General features: G+C 46.4%; 1 protein-coding gene across 7 annotated transcripts in view; it reads right to left on the reverse strand.

The window, feature by feature from the left end:
- Kug (FAT atypical cadherin kugelei) overlaps nucleotides 1-18,041 on the reverse strand; it is a 351,540-nt gene that overhangs the window by 229,617 nt on the left and 103,882 nt on the right. For all 7 annotated transcript variants that reach the window (XM_077409796.1, XM_077409795.1, XM_077409793.1 and 4 more), the window contains 2 exons: nucleotides 9,584-10,550; nucleotides 6,360-9,073 (listed from right to left, as the gene is read on the reverse strand). In XM_077409796.1, coding sequence (XP_077265922.1) covers nucleotides 6,360-9,073; nucleotides 9,584-10,419 — 3,550 coding nt within the window. In that variant the 5' untranslated portion in view covers nucleotides 10,420-10,550. The remainder of the gene's footprint in view (nucleotides 1-6,359; nucleotides 9,074-9,583; nucleotides 10,551-18,041) is intronic.

Below are 18,041 nucleotides of genomic sequence, written 5' to 3' on the forward strand. Positions count from 1 at the left end.
ATGTATATCGTAATAAGCTACGTATCCACATAGCTGCATATGACTGCGACTGTCACTTTTTCCACTTACGCGCTCCAGAGCGACTGTCTCGAACTTTACGCTACGTGTACGACGAGGGGATAATTACCGGTGCATTGTGCCATTCGCGTAGCTTTTATTCCCCGAGACGAGTGTTTTTCTCTACCTTTTCCCCCTTTTTTTAATGCCGCGCCCCGACGTGCTTTCAACGAGATCGTTAGTGGCGTCTCCAACAGAACGCACTTAGCTACCATTACGCTCACGCTAGATGAAAACGAATTCAAGAAGCGAGTCGATTCCAGTTATGTCTCGCTATCGCGGAGGTTCTTGAAGTTATTTTTAAGATAATACGAAAAGAAGCTCGAATTAAGTTGTGTAAACTTCGTTGTTACATTCTTCACGCGGAGAAATTAAATTTCCTTATCATTAGTAGCTAGTAAATACGATAAAGCGGTTTACAAGAGAAACTATCGTAAGTATAATAAGAAACTGCATAGACTAAAGAAAGTTTTACATTTTAATCACCGCGGTTGAAAACATTAATCAATTTAGAGGGAACATCGTTAATTATTTCATAACGCTGTAGGCTATAATGAAAGTGCTTAACAAAGAAACTTCTGTTTCTTAAATTACAATTTTTCCTCGACTGTGCCATGTTGCAATAAGAAAATTTAAAGTTTCGAGCAAAAAAAATATTTCGATATTTTCAACGATTAAAAGTACAGGTCGTCGTTTAGCGAACGCAAATGAAAATCTTGCGTATCCTCCTAAGACGTGCGGAGAAATAACAGCTGCGTGAATAATGCGTAACCATTTGACACGACGCGACGGGACATTAATTAAGCATTCACGACGCGAATTTGTACACGCAACACGTGTGAATGGTGCGTTACGGGCGTGACGTCGCGACGCGTCGAAAACGTACTTTACGACATTACATTACAATGCCGTGCTGGAATCTTGTCGCCTGCATTACTTATGCGATTTATAATCGGACGCATCTCGGTTAACCCGACATCAACAGTTCGCGAATGAATTTCTCGATTGCGATTCATAATCTTGACGATGCGGTTGGCAATCACTGTTTGCGTTTGATATTGACTCGATGAATTTTACGTAAAAGATAAAAAACACATCTTATTCAAATCATGCCCATCCTATTCGAATTACATGAGACAGATTTTTTTCACAGATGAAATACGTATTACGCTGCAGCGGAGCGGAAATGAGTAAAAAGTCTTCCGTGACTTTCAAATACGGCAAATTATTTTTCAATCCGAATATACTTTTATTGTGCGCCGTGAGGGGGACGTGGAAGCCGCCGGTAAATAATGAATTCGCGTATCGTTACGAGATATTACCGTGTGCGGCTCTCGTCTACTCGACCATGTTACGCGCTTTAGAGTGGAATTGAGCGCCGATTCGAAGTATTTCCTTCTCGATTTCTCTCGGCCATACAGCAACAAGATGTTCCGTCGCTCTCTATAAATAATTGAGTTTATGGACACAAGTAAAAGCGCGCTTTTAAGTTCCGAACACATTGCCTCCCGCCTCTTGACTTGCTCGACGATAGTGTTCCCGTTTAGTTTACGACAATATTCCCGATCCTTGAAACGTCTCAGCCAATTTTCTTACAACTTACATACACGTCGCGCATTTATACATGCGCAGAAATATATAGTGCGTTCAGCGTGCATATTTTCTTAGCCAAGCTTATAAATATTAAAATCTGTATCGACCATGGCAAGACCATAATAACGAAATGAATAAAATTTCGTATGTAATATAAAAGACTCTAACTAACGAATCTGAGGCAGCGAATATGCGGGCGTAGGATGCTATGGAATATTTTCTTGATATTGCTATTTTAAACACGCCCAACGTCGCACGTCGCCGCAAAAATACTGTTCTCATACATTTAGGAAAATCTCACTGCATCACGGTTTGTTAACTAGCAAGAGTATTTCTGTGTAAACACCCGCGTAATTGCTGTGGACGATGCAAATGCTTTATTGCTGTGGGCGTACATATTATTAGGTATATAGAGTACCGCGTCTCGCCACTTTGCGACCTGGTCGCACTCGCCCGCTTTTCGCCGGTTCGCGTTAGAGCCTGACACACCCTTATTATTCTGGCACAATATTTAAGCAGAAGCTCACAACTATTATCTGCCCACATCAGCCGGATAAACCATGTAAGCCCGACCAAACAGGTGAGAGGGAATATAATTAATTTAGCATCAACAATTTTTCAATCAACTTACGTCTCGGCCAATAACGCGAGATAACACGCTCCACAAACGCATGATCGTGTATGCGCGCCGCAACCGGACAGAATTTTACGTATTCGCGTGTAAAATCTTTCGCGAGAGGTAAGCCCTAACAATACCAGATTCCGATAGCTTAATGGCTCCGCTCGCGCTGCGCCGGTACGTTAGATGGTGGTTGTTCTTCAGCAGAAGTACGTGAAAAGAGAAGTACGATGTCGTCGAAGTTGACTTTAGCACCGCCGCGACGTAATTATTTAGCTGCGTCGTTGCATTAAAGACGAGAAACTGCGGAAAATGCGGAGGAGTGGCGAAGCAGGCTTCTGTATTCGAAAGCCCCGCTAGAGCTGCTCGATAATACAGAAGGCACTCCCGGATGGATGAATATCGCGAAACGGTTTATAAGATACAACAAAAGCACACAACGGTTTGTCGGCAAAAGCAATTCCGGACGAATTTACGACCGTTATATACGAACGTATAATTTACGATATTATTTGCCGATATGCCCGAAAGAAATGTCCAATCGTTAAATATCTTCCGGAAATTACCGATCGCATCCGCGTGGACGTTATCAAGGGCTACAGATTCTGAGGAGAGCAAAGTTCTATAACCCGTTGCAACTGTTCAATACGTATTTACAGTAAAACCGATTACGTCTCATTCCAGCATTGCAGTGGATAATGACAATCGATCGAGAAACAGTTTGTTGATTCCAATATACTCCAATACACTCAAGGTGGAGAATTTCCTCGTAATTTGTAAGGGGAACTCAACAATGCGCGAGTTAACATCTCTTTAACCTTTTCAATTGAACGTCGAGTTAGCACAAGTTATTAACACGAAAATGTTAACACAATTCCGTAACGAAACAATGATACGCAAGAGACACACGTTTCTCGCATCACGTGAATAGCGGTATCTGTGCCCGCTCTCTCGCAAATTCCTCGAATTAAGGACATGTCGGTTTTATCAAACGAAAAGGGATGCAAGGCTGTGGAGACGGCTTTATAAAAGGGATTATAAAAGCAAGAGAATAGAGAGAAAAGGCGAGCAGAAAAAATCAGCCATTTCCGAATGCCATCCCATCCGCTTTAAACCGCGCGGATCGTCGCGAGCTTTCCTTCGTATCGCGCACGATCAAACTCGCCGAGCTTTTGGGGAACGCTCGTTGATATATAAAGCTTTATTAATGGACTAACGCTGCTGCGCAATGCCTGCGGCCAGTACAGAGTGAACAGAGCTGGTCGGAATGACGCTTACCGGAAAACGCGTCGCCCGGCTCTCGTTCGTCGGCTGCCCCGCAAACTAGGTGTGGCACTTTTCTACAACGATCGGAGCTTAATCGCGTTTAGTCGCGGCGCGTCAAGCTGTGCATCGTTCCAACGCAAATTATGCTGATGGGAATATATTGTTTCGGCGGAGAGAAAGGGGAGGTAGAAAAAAAGCGAAGGGGAAAGAGAGAGAAAGGAGGGAGAGAAAAAATTGAGATATTCTTGTAAAATACCGTTGTTATATAGAAATTATAAGTCCTGTATAGATAATGTAGAATGAGCGAGTTGACATTTCTTAATTGTGATAAAAAGAAGGAACTGGCTCGACACCCCAGCGAACAATAAGAGCAAAGGGCCAATCTTTCAGTTTGTAATAGCACGCGCCGTACTTTCCGATCCCGGGCAATAATGGCTCTCTCACGCGACACGATGAGGAACATTGACTTATACGCGTGAATATCATGTGCCCGCCATAGATCCTAAGTATCAAGTATCCGCCGGGAAATTATTCGCGACTTAAACGGGCGCTGTGACAGGTATCGCCACCATTATACTGGCACCACCGCCCGACACCGTCACTGCCATTATCACCGCACCACAACTCCCATCGGCACCGCCAACGTTACCGTTCGTGCTTCTGACACCGCGGCAATACACCCCGGCGACTTATGAATATTTACGCCGGTTGAATATGCATACTACTGACAATGTATTATTTTTGCTCGACGGGAGATCAATATACTACCGCGCGATACACACATATACGTGGAAGCAGAAGTGTACAACGGGAGCGCGTGCGTGCACAGGGTGTTTCGAGTTTTATCGTATCAGCTGCTAATAACAGATTTTGCGCCGAAAACGTATAGAGACACACAAAGTGAAACCTTAATTGATTAAAAATAGAAACATACGGACAAAGATTTTTATCTCTCGTTTAAATTGAAAAGAAATTTGATTTGGGAAGAGATATTTGATTTAAAATTTTATTTTGCTGAGAAAATTTGAATATACGAGGTTCAAATAAACGAATGACTTCTTATAAAAAACGAACGAAGATTTTAAATTTTGTAAAGATTGCATATTGACGGTTGGCAGATAGATCAACACCGTATGTATCCGTATCAAGTTTATATAAATGCTGATGCACACGCAATATACAAAAGTATTTACTTCAATATACAGTGTATTCAGTGTATACGATCGTATTCTATTTCAGCGAACATTGAAAACATCGAATAACTGAAAGCAACGACTGTGAGCGTATATTTCTTTAACCTGCGTCGATACTTTTCGTCGTGCGAGATGAGCTATTGTGGAAACCGAAAAGATTCGACCATCGCATCGTAACACATATCATGAAAAAAAAAATCGTTCTTGTCAGTCGAATAAACTTGCAAGCGCAATCGCGTTAAACTTTCAATGCTGCCTAACGCGAGCGTCGAAAGCGTGGTTTTCGCGTGTCTCGTGAATTAGCAAGAAACCTATTTCGTCTCGAGACATTCGTCCCGCCCGGTGCATTCATCAAGAAACGATCATCGGTGCATTATGACCGCGCGCCGTGACCGACGAGGCACCGGTACACAGGAATTAGCCATTAAGCGGAATGACGTGCGATTTCTCGAGAGACGTTTCCGCGGTGAAAGGAGACTGCCGGAGAAATTTAATGCGCCTCGCGCACTCGAAAAAAGGAGGGTCCTGCGGCACCGTAATTCAATTAGGCTCGCTGCATCGAAATTTAATGGGCCGCGACGCTGCAACTTCGCCTTGGAACGGTGCCACGACGCGTCCGGCGCGGGCCGTGTCCGATGCAGAAAGGCACAACGCGCACGTTGCGCGCCCTTTTGTGCCTGAAGGGCCAACAGAAGTACCCGGAAAAGAGACGAAAGAAAAAAAATACGGACGTTCCCGTGCATGTATGTACAATAAGCATCAACGAACGTTTCCGCGCGAGTTCTTTTTTTTTCTTTTTTCAAGAAAATGTCACGTACTTATGATAAAGCTGTATTAATATTTGTAATATAATTATATTAATTTAATTAATTACATTAAAAGTTCAAATTCAAATTAAAAATTTAATTGCAAAAATAAAGAATTAAAATATTATATTTTCTATTAAATTATTTAAAACAAATTTTAAAATCTTCATACATGCGGTGGTTGAACCTCGTGTTTGAATTACAACATATGTCAAATGCTACCTCTCACGGTTACTGCTCGGCGTCTCCTATTTATCTACATGGGAACGTCGTGATTTATGAATATGTAGACACGACGTCTTTTTTTTTCTAGGTCTTTTAAAAGTACCTATTAACGTGAAGACATTTATGAACCCTGGCTAGCATATACTAGCAATGCTAGTTTTGACGAGTAAATTGAAATTGCTGCTACGAGGTCGAATGTGTTTAACTCGTCGCGCGGGACTCCATTCGTTGGTTATTGAACGGGATATTGGGAAATCTGGTGAGGCCCAGATACCCGTTTCGTTCCCTTCCTCAAAGGAAGCGCACATCTTACGATATTTGATTAAAAATTCTTGGATTCAATATGAACGCGGCGATTTACGTGGAGCGTATAGACATAGAAGTTATTTGCCGAAGAGTGCCCACAGCCAATATCGATTAAAGTTCAGCGTGTTGTAGAAAATCGCAATCTCTCTATCTTCATTTCAATCTTTTAGACGAAAAGAATTTTTCTGATCGCGCAGCTGAACGATTAATAACGGATTTTCATCGATTCGCTGGTATATTTAAAAACGGTCCACTTATTTTTTAAATAATATATTATTTTAATTAATCACTCACCTTCGTTGTCAACAGAGAAAATGCCGACGCCGTCGCCTCCACGAATGCTGTATCCAATTCTCGAATCTCCACCGGGGGGATCCGCGTCCTTCGCTCGAACCGTAGTGACGAGGGTGCCGATAGGTTGGTTCTCGAAAACACTCGCGGACACGACAAAGTCATCGAAGACTGGCGAATGAAGGTTCTCGTTCACGTCGATCACCTCGATCACGAGCATCGTCTCGGAAGATAAAGAAGGCTCACCGCGATCGCGCGCGACTATCGTCAGCGTGTGCACCTGTCGCTCCTCAAAGTCCAAGCTCTGAGTCGTTCTCACCGTGCCCGACACCTTGTCGACCTTGAAGAAACCTTCGCTCTCCATCGCGTCCGACAGGAAGTATTCCACGTCGCCGCCCGCGCCTTCGTCGGGATCCGTGGCGTCCACAACGGCCACGACGGTCCAAACTGGTACATCTTCGCGTATCTTGACGTTGTAACTCGACAGCGCAAAGATGGGCGCGTTGTCGTTGACATCGTCGACCGTCACTCTGACGAGCGCGTCCGAGTACAAGGGCGGGGTATCGTTGTCCTTGCCGCCATTATCACGCGCGCGGATCCTTAACTCGTATATCTCTTGTCGTTCCCTGTCGAGCTTTCCGAAAACGCTCAATACACCCGTCACAGGATCCACGCGGAAGTCATTGGTCTCCGTCACGAGAGAGTAAGTGACGCGCGCGTTGTCACCGAGGTCGGCGTCAGTGGCGTTAGCGCGCCATACGTTAGTGCCATTCAGCGCGGTCTCGGAGATCCTGAAACTCGCCAATGACTTTTCGAACTTGGGCGCGTTGTCGTTGACGTCCAAGATGGTGATCGGCAGCATCTTCGAGGCGGATTTCTGTGGTTTTCCCAGATCGAATACACTTACATTTAGGTAATACTCGGTTTCCCGCTCACGGTCCAGATAACCAATCGTGTTCAGGTCGCCGGTATCCGGATCGATGCCGAAGACGGAGTCGCGGTCACCGCTGGATATAACGAAAACGAGCTTGCCGTTATAATCGAGGTCGCGATCGCGGGCGCGTATTCGTACGAGGATCGTGCCGAGCTTGAGCGACTCGTTGACCCGTATCTCGTTCGGAAAATCGATGAACTCGGGCGCGTGCACGTTCTCGCCGTAACGACTTGGTATCAGAGTGTACTCGCCGTCCCGCGACGGCATGTTATTCTTCTCCGCTGAAGCGATCGCGTCCGTCAATCTGCGCGCCACGCCGGTGTCGTGACACTCGAAAGCGCCGGTCTCATCCGTCAGGATTCTCGCCTGCGAGCCCAGATTCCGTTTGGCGTTCACAAGATGTATGTGCACGGGATTGACGTCCGCGAAGTGCGTGCCGTCGGTGGCGGTAACGTTGATAGTTCTCTCGGTGGCCTTGATGTCCGACAGATCGCAGGCGACCGAAAGAACGCCGCTGGCCGAGTCGAGAGAAAAGCAACCGTCCGAATTGCCGGACACTATGCGGTAACTGACGATGTTCCCGGCGTCGAAGTCGATCGCGGACACGGTGATGATCTCGGAGCCGATCGACACGTATCGCGGCACGTGTCCGGTGCAGTCGATCCGCTCGAACTGCGGTCGATTGTCGTTCACGTCCCGCAACCTCACTCGTAATTGCATCTCCGCCTGACGCCGATAGGGCAGGCCCCAATCGCTGGCCCGCACGTGTAGCAAATACTCCCGCTTCATGGTCTCGTAGTCGAGCACCTGTTTGGTCTTGACGATACCGGAGAAATGATCGATCTCGAACGGCACTTTCTTAAGGTTGTCGATACTGTAAGATATGTAGGCGTTCTCACCGGAGTCACGATCTTTCGCGGTAACTCGCACGACGGACGTGCCGGCCGGCTCGTTCTCGTCCAGCAGCACCTCCATTTCCGGCTGGTCGAAGATCGGATCGTTATCGTTGGTGTCGACCACGTTGATCTTCACTTTTGCCGAGGATTGCTTTCTCGTGCCGGCATTACCTTGATCGATCGCCGAGACCGTGAGCGTGTAAAACGCCTTCTTTTCGGCGTCCAGATTGACGGCCGTGTACAACATACCGGTCTCGGCGTTCACGTGAAACTCGCCACCCTCGTTGCCGCCGACTATTTCGAGATACACCAATGCGTTCTTCCCTTCGTCCGCGTCCGTGACCTTGAGCCTTATGATCGGCGTGTTAATGGGCGCCGTTTCCGGCACCTTGACCTCGTAGATCTCGCGACTGAACACCGGGGCGTTGTCGTTCACGTCGGCCAAGTGCACCGGCACGAATTTGTAACTGTATCGCTGCGGCACCCCGCGGTCCATTGCGCGCAGGGTGAGATTGTAACCTTGCAGCGCGGTCTCGCGATCGAGCAGATGCAGTACCTCGATGTTGTACTCGCCGGAGCGCGGCCCGCCGGCCGGACGCACCCTGAAGTGGCCGGCCGGATCGCCGCCCACGATGTCGAGGCTCGCGATTTGGCCGTGTACGCCGTCGTCACGGTCGATCACCCGCACGATCGCGTAGATGTCGGCGTTCGAATTCTCGACGATGTCGGGAAGCTGGTGCACGTAGATCTCGGGCGCGTACAAATTCACCTGCCGTACCCTGATCGTGACCCTAGCGGTGCTCGCGCGGCTGGTACCCGCGTTGCGGAACAGAGCGCCGCGATCTTTCGCCAGGACTACCAGCTCGTGTATGGCGCGTTCCGCGTACCTAACAGAGAAAGCGAGTTGTTTGCTAACGTTACAACACTATGATGATTCTATAGATAGTTTATGGAAACTATGAAAGAAGAAGAAGAGTTTGTTTGACACGCTAACAAGCTCCGCTGGAGTACAGCATGCAAAAATGAAATGTATAATATAGCCGCAATGCTGTACAAAATAAGTACTTTTAATATGTAAATTCAGAGAAGAAAATAACAGAGAAAATATAATCTCAAAAATTCTTAAAGATATATATAATATTTATCTCTCTAAAGGTATAGTCAAATCGTTTGTATCTGAATTTTCTCTGAGAATGAATAGAAAAATAAAGTTAAATAATATATTGCAAAAATTAGTTTACAAATTTTCATTATATTGCAAATCAATCAAATAGTTCATTGATTTCGTTCAAATTAAACTTTCGAATCTCGAAGCTCGAGCATTTCTGCTTCGAAACAGGTCGCGCCGCGATTACGCAATTTACTCTGACCGAGATATCGAAAAAAAATGCACTTACCTGAGCGGTCTTGTGAGCGTTATTACGCCGCTGACCGGATGAACGGCGAATTGATCGGTCTCCTCGGCAAAGCTATAGTAAATCTCGCCGTTTCTGCCAAGATCGGCGTCCTCGGCGATTACCCTGAGTATGCTGCGATGCAAAGGCGTGTCCTCTGTCACGGTGGTCTCATACTCGATCGGATAGAACAGCGGATTAAGATCGTTCGTGTCGAGAATCGTCACCACCACCGTGGCGTCCGCCTCGAGCGCAATCACTCTGTTTCTACCGTCGCGTTTGCTCGAGGTGGCACGCACTTCGAGCACATATCGGTCTTTGCGTTCGCGATTTAGCACGTCGACGTTGGTGGTTCGAGTCCGAATCAGGAGGAAGCAAAAATCACCGACCGTGCGCTCCTCCGCTTTAAAGAACTTTTCGCGATCGCCGCTCACTATGCGAAACTTTACGTCGACGTCACTGTCGGCGGACGCGAGATTTATGCCCATCCGGTCCTCGGGCACAACGTACGTCTTGCCGATGGAATTCTCGGGAATGGAGACATTGTATATAGATTGCGTGAAACGGAACTCGGGTCCCGAAAAAAGACTCGCGTCATCCTCAAACGTGATCGGCAGGTTCGTTGCGGTGCCGATCGACGGGATCGATGGCTTCATCGAACCGCCGCCACCGTTGCCGTCGCCGCCGTCGCCTCCCGCGCCTCCATCTCCGCCGCCACGTGGCGGTATCAGAGTCGTTGGCACGGGGGTGTCGGACGACGGGGAGCCGGCCGTGGCCACAAACAGCCACAGCCACAACCATGGCCAAGCATGCAACGCGCGATGCTTCATCCTGTGCATGATGGTGTCGCTAGCTCATCGTCGGTCCTTATCGACAAACGCTTCCACCCGGTTTGTCTTTTGTCCGGCAGAACAAGGCCACTGCGAGACACGAGACTTCTGGCCCCGTTTCGCGTGTCGACGGCAGTCACCTGAAACAGTAAACAGCGCCAAAGTTAGAGACTGAGCGACGAGTTAGGCGAAGATGAGAAGAGGCCGGTAGTCTAGCACGTAAATACAGTCAAGCGACAAGATCCAAGATTATCTTCCACCCACGACAGCTACCGAGTTCCACCCGATTGAGCACGAAGACTAGACTAGGTTTAGAGGAGGAAGTTAGGACGAGCGGATGGAGACCAAACTCCCTTCCGGTTGTGCATTATTGATCGACGGCACGATCGACGGTACGAAACGGTAGATAAATCACTGGAGTGTGAGACGTTGCGAATACTCTTTACTATCCGAATCAATTATTTATTGATGAGACTCTTAACTTCGCCCAATCGTCCATTTCGCGGAATTCCATTGAACGTAAAAGGGACAATCAAATGCAATTATGTATTCGTTACGTCGCTTCGGTGAAATACGATTGTCCCGGAAGAGTACTATAGAATATTCACGTATCGAAACGCAAATTAAAATTCCATTGACATTGCAGCGCTCGATCGAGTACGCCAATCGAGTTCATTTCTTGCTCAGAAGATTCAGGTTAAATTATTCTTCGTAGAGAGGTTATAAAATATTCCGCTTCTACATGTATGTATGTATATATGCATGTGACCCCAATCAGAAATATCCTTTTAAATATACGCGAAATAAAAGCAGTAAAAAATATTAGCGTTTATGTTAAACAATTACTAAATAAATATACATTTCTCTGCTGGTAATTTACAAAATACAAATTTAATTTACTGGTTACAGTAATTACCAAGTTTTTTATTCATCTTTAGCAAAAGCGATAAAAGTAGAAGCGAGAGTGGTAGGAAGTTTTTCTTTCTCGAGATATAAAAATATTATTTTCTTTAAAGATACACTAAGCCAAATTAGTAGTGTCTCGTGAATTCTAGCCAGTGTGACGAACACTTCGCCGTCCGACAGTTCCAGGACCAAAGCCGCGATATCAACGACTGGTGTCAGGATGCAGGTGGGACACGATAGAGGCTACCAGGATTTTGCCTATCTTCCCAGTGTCCCGCACTCGTATACTCTCTAATCTTCTTGACCAACGATGCCTCCGGCCGCATTTGCACGAACCGATGTATATGCCGCGCATTTGACAGCTCGGTATCGATGCGTCCGCCCGCCGCGCCGCGCCGTTGGAATAGGAACGATACATTACGCCCAGCGAAAGCACACCGCGCAAATCCGAATAAATAACAGATCACGGGTTAGCTCTCCGCTTTCCGTTGTGGAAAAGAGATTTTGAGATGTTCGCCAACGTGAAAATCTAAATAATTATTAATTTCTAATTACCCAACGTTTGTTTCTGCTCGGAAGTGGGAAAGACCGTGATAAAAAAAATGAGCGCAATCGCATCATTAGAATCGCGTTTTCTCCGGTCGCATAATTATCTCTTGGAGATAAGACCTCGAATCGCTTCGTCGCTTGCGAGTCGCGAAATCGCGGAAAATCACGGAATTGTTTTCCGCGTCCGTTACGGCGCTCGAAGTTATTATTCCACTCAGAAATTCGTAAGGACGACGTGATTATTATTACAGGGTGCATCCGCTTTAACGACAAGCGGAAAGAAAATTGACCTTTAACTCCTATCAAGTAAAACGTGGAACATCAAGATACGTCTCTGGTTTTCGCGCGCGAGAAAGTTTGCGTTGGACTTCGCGGAGCCAATTACGTAGCCACTGATTCATAATCTGCGTAATAAAAAAGCGCTTAAATGCGCCGGGCGCCGCGCATTTTCCACCTCCTCGCAATTCCTGCATGCTCGCTGTATCTTTTCGTGATAATACACCCGAAGAACGCGCGCGTGCAAGTAAAACGAGGCAAGCGAGCGAGTCCGCGCCAAGTTGGCGCCTCTGCAACATTCGCATTACGTTGCTACCGCGCGTCTGAAGCCTTGCACCTCGCCTTGCACCCAACCTTGAACGCGTCGCCAACCAGTTGACATTCTCTCGCGCATTTACAATTTTGATACGTTAATGAGATGTTTCGTTTTCCCTTAAAGCAAACCAAAAATTGCAAAACTGTCCATTATTACTAAAGATTGGATTTAATATTTTAAACGATACAAAATTAAAAAGAGAACTACGAAAATAAAATGTAATCTATAAAATATAATTAAAACGCTGTATCACAACGAATTTTACAACGAGTTTTACAAGAAAGATGAAGGAAAAGAAATAAATTTAATGTTTTTTAAATTAAGAAATACATTAAATTCCACGAGTTCGCTAGTAGTGTTTAGCGCAGTAGCGTTTTGCGCGCACATCTCAAATAGCGACGAAGGTGTTAATCGACACACACGACGCTACATTTCTACGTAAACGTGACAACGTTTGCCACCATATCAAGTATGCTCTTCAGCAATCATGTCGGCCGCGGAATATATTTTCCTCGGATTTATCCTGCTGCATTACACGGTCAAGTCCAGAAGAAATCCCGTTGCAATCTTCCCAAATATATTTGCATACGAGGCCGGATATGTAGAAAGACTCGAGTCTACGTGAGTCTGCCGCATGCATACGTAAATAAAATCAAGTTTCTTCCATATCCGCTTAAATTCACTTCGAGACATCTAAGAACGACAGATAGACGAATAGAAGATAGACGGAGATGTTGGCACAATTTCTTCCGCAATACTTTTCTTGCCTTTCCTGGATGTTCGATGCCGCTTGCGGAACGCTCGTCTAGCTGGAATGACTACCGTGACAAAGTGAGATTATGTGGATATCGAGAATGACGACGGACGTCTGAGATTGTACTTACTCGACGGTTTCCCGAAAGCCGTAGGGCTTTCTCTCCTCTCAAAGGAGTCAAGACACCGAAGCTGAATTGCAGAAACAACGAACCGCGACACAGAGCCTTTGACAGTGCGGCGCAAAAACATTGGAGCGAAATTACGCGCTTCTTTTTTACGATGTATCACCCGCGTTTCCTTTTTTCGATGATATTTAAACGGCTTTGAACTCGCCACGAAAAGTTGAGCGAACAACGGATGAATGATTTCGTACCCCAAAGGCGGTCTTATGGCGTTCGGAGGTCGCGACAATGCTCGCGCAGAAACTCGTTCTGCCAGTTAAATCGAGCATGAATTGCGATGCCGCGCTCAGAAAACGGAGCATCGGTCTCGCAGAGATATGGCGGGGATTTAAAAAATGATCGAGGGACAGATAGTGACGGGACAAAAAGAAAACGGCGCGCCGCGGCGCGGCGTGGCGGATTGCTCGAGAATATTCCCGCGATATTTTTTCGCACGAATAAACGTACGTTTGTTCCCCCAGCCCCGATGCACTGTCGGCGAGAAAATGCGGGAATCGCCCGGTTGGACGAACGACGAGCGAAAACAATGTACGCCGTCGGTATTTCAATGCGAAATACGCGAACGATCGCGCGTCCATTTGAGGGACGAACGACCGCGGAGTGCGCGGCACGAAGAGGTCAGGCGGACGATGGACGGAATTAATTCCCGAGCTCGAGCTCTGTACATGTTCTACCCATCGTCGTTGTAACGAATTTTGTCAGTTTACGGAGCAAACATACCTCGCCGCTTCATCTCAACCTGCAGGCCCAAAAAAAGGCAACCGATGCTCGCGTAGCGACGCGAAATATTCAACGACGGTGACGCAATTATTCCGGAACGCATTCGCGGCACCCAACACGTATTTGTATTCTCCATCCCTTCACGAAGATCGAAACAAAGGGACAAATCCGATTAATGTCTGCGATTCCGTGCGCAGCGTAATCACCCTGGATTCGTGCCATTGGCTTTTATCTTTTCGATGCAACATACAAAAAAGCATTATTGTTCATCTATTTATCGTAATGGTACTCGAGAGCTTGCGATGCTGTTTCAAGTGCACGTTGAATTATCTAATAGCACTGCGTTCTTTTCACGGCGTAAAAATGTCTTAAGCTCTCTTGATATCATTTTTTTAAACGTTATCGTTATATAGTTCTTACAGGTAAAAAATAATTTTTATGGAATTTTTAAAGATCGATTAACCTGAGTAAGTTATTGCTGCTTATCAACGAGAGGAAAGCACTCCAAAAACTTTCAGGACTGAAAGCTACGAATTTTAAATTTGAAGTTAAAATTCGAGATAAGTTAAGACTCGAGATTAAAGCAGCCTATTCATTATTATTAATTGCCTCGTGTCGGTAATTTATAGATTGAACTCGTTATCAACACTTGCACTTCCGTGCCAACTTTATTTCTTACAGGTGCTCTTGAGAACACGCCAGGCTTTTTATATCGGACGATATCTTTTCTTATCTCTGCCGAGGGAGGGCGAGCCGTGCTCACCAACACACCAACACGCCCCGCATCCGAGATATCTGCTTAAGAATATCTTAAAATACACACCGGTATCGAGGTTTCTCAATAGGCCAACACGCATAGCATTCCAAGCATTTGCTATTTACATTCCCACCAGCGTTAATCGTAGCTGTAAATAATGCCAATTTACTCACCAAAATGTTACAAAAATAAAAAATCAGCAAATAAGAAAGTCTTCAAACAGAGAATATTATATTTAATACATTGGTGAATACTTCTAACAGAAAATATAACTCGCGTACAAAAGTGATAGAACAAAGATATACTTATTTATTACTGACTTGGAGGTTGAAGTACGTACCCAGTCATACAATATTATTCACGAGTTCACAAAGCGAATGTCTGTTTAGAAAGCCGTCTCATTCGCATTATATAAATAGATATTCCAAATCCGAGTATACGGACTCTGGTACACGGCTTATTGACAAGAACTATTACTACGTCGTAAAACCGGCGCGCGGCGTCTCACTGTTTAACGGAATTATACGGGTGAGTTTCAGTAACACTTATCTTTTCACGATTTATAGATCGCGTTTCCCTCGGCCCATTTTGCCTTGTACTTTATAGCGGCTCGCCTCAAAAGCTCTCGCGGAAGAGCATTTTCTCGACGAGCAGCGGGCCAAGTTATTTCCCGCCGGAGTTGTAGTCGCGTCGATGCAACGGTCCCGAAACGATGGGTATTGCTAAAAAGATCGACCTTCCTCTAAGCCGTTTATTGCACGTCGCGCCGTTATGTAGATAGGATTTCTTGCACCTAGCCGCAGTAGCCGCGCGCGAAGTCTCGCGAATTGCGTTATACTCCAATATACGGCGTCTAACGTGCAAAGTTTTGACAATGTCGAATGCACCGTGGAATCGAGCGAGCAGGCCCGGGAACGTACGTGCTTCTACGCGTTATTTCCATTTTCTCTCTTCAACCACTCTCGTGCCTCGAGTATCTCCGCGAGCTCAAATTGTCCCGAGGTTTAATGCACGTCATTTCCGATGCTAATAATGCCGCTCTCACTCGACTCGTGCTCGACCGCGTAATTGCAAAGGAACGCGCGTCGTCGATAAGAAAATACCGTAACGTGCCGACACCACGTTGGCGCCACACACAAACGACGTTAACTTTTGCCTGTGGAACGATCGCATTCGGAAAAATGTGGCTTCATCCGCGCATGGATATAGTGAATCCGATCATCACTTTGTAGTTTACTTGATGAATACGCCGACACAGGATTCATTATAGTTAACTTCATTCAGTGTTTCTCTCTCTTCTCGTATTTGTGAAAAGGAAATAAATATCCGACGATCGGTTAAGTGTGCAATAGATGCTGTGGCGGAAATTATGCAGAATGCAATCCGAAATGTCCATTTAATACGAGATTTTTCCTGGAGAAAGAGGATTTTCGTGTTTCGTTGGCAATCCAGTTACCTGCGTACACATGAAAATATAGCTCGATTCTTCATCCTTACATGGCAAATGCAGCTGCAAATCATGTAATGCAGACGGCTTGTTGAGTATCCAAATGAAGAACTAGCGAAGCCACTTCGGCGAAGTGCGGCTGCCGCTTCTGAGACAACGTATCCACCGAGGCGCTCATGCGAGCGCAACAAAACGTTGCAGGGCGGCTTTAAAGTCCGGATAGAAGAAAGGCGAAAACAAGCAGCGGCGAAGATCGTGTGCACGATCATTACTATACCATTTTCCCCGAGAGAGACCAAGTGAGGAAAAAGGGAGAACGTACTAAAAGCATGCGACAAAAAGCGATAAAAGCGGCGTTCTAACTGCTGGCACCTTCGAACGTAATCCAGTAATGCAAATACGATTCTCGGCCATGATTTTCTTACTTCTCCCGCGCGTATCGCGATGCAAATCTTTTTCGGGCTCGCTGCAGTTCTTACATCGGCGCAATTTAACGACGGCCTCAGAATTTCGTTTGCAATCGTTCGGAATATCTATGTCATAAGACGAAAAATTCACGATATATATTCCCGTATTTAGATTTGTATTTTATCGTTGTTTGTCATCCGTGTGATACGTATCGACAAAGCAAATAATCTCAGCTGATGGTAATCCTGTAAAATCTCGTCATCTAAACTCATGTTAACTGTCCCGAACAATAAAACGGGATACCGGGAGGCTAGGTAAAAATTTTAGACCGCTGCCAGCTGAACCGTGTTGAAATCTCCGAAATCGTCTCCCTGAGATTTTTCCGCTCCATTCGACCCCAGCCGGTAGGCCAGGATACGGATCGCGCGATATGGTCTCGTCTTTCAAAGTGGGATGCAACTGCAATGGCGAACAATCGCGCTGACGATCGTACCAGCGTCCAGACCGTCTCGCACCCCTGGTGAAATGAACGAGGACAAGCTCCGTCCTCGTTCGTCGGCCTCAGGACCGACCCGGCCAGAACGGGCCCACCCGCATTCGGATGTCGTCCTTGACAAATGGACGCTGGCGATTAAATCAATCCGGCGAGATATGGCCTCTCTCGCGCTAGCGCGACACGTCACGTTGCGTGGGCCCGCTATTTATGTGCTTCCACGCGATCGCGATTCTGAATCAGAGCTGAGCGAACGAAGCGGAGCGGAGGGTGGCACCGGGGCACCGCACTCCGCTTCATCGAATCCCGCCTGCCTCTCGTCGGCTTTTCGGGTTGCCGGCCGCTGCGCTGCGGAGAATCGATTTGTTAACTCGCGCCAAATTTTCCCGTCGCGCCGATAAAGCCAATCTCGGGTCTGGCTCTTAATAACGATCGATGCGCTTATATCCCGCTCTGCGGTTAATTGTCAACGCGATTGTTCTTTAGGATCGCAGAACGAACGCATTCGAGTGGTAGCCACCTTTTTGCGGAAAACGAGAGGATCCTCCCTCTGGCGCCGGATATAATTCTCCGAGATATGACTCGCTGCAGCGATTATTCCCAGATAAATTGGAGTTACGGTCCTTAAATCGTGCAGCCATATTTAGTGACGCGGCGGAAACCAGTTCACTCTAACAAAGGCTATATACGAGCATACATTGGCGTTAATAGAGTGTACTAGTGATCCTAATGAGGTAGACCATCGAGCGAGCGAGTGAGCGAGCCGAGCGTGGGTACCCGCGTACCATCAAAAGTCCGATAACTCGACCGGAAAGGACAAA

Source organism: Temnothorax americanus, unplaced genomic scaffold, assembly GCF_048541705.1.
Source record: "Temnothorax americanus isolate GAGA-0224 unplaced genomic scaffold, ASM4854170v1 Scaffold27, whole genome shotgun sequence".
Taxonomy (NCBI): Eukaryota; Metazoa; Arthropoda; class Insecta; order Hymenoptera; family Formicidae; genus Temnothorax; species Temnothorax americanus.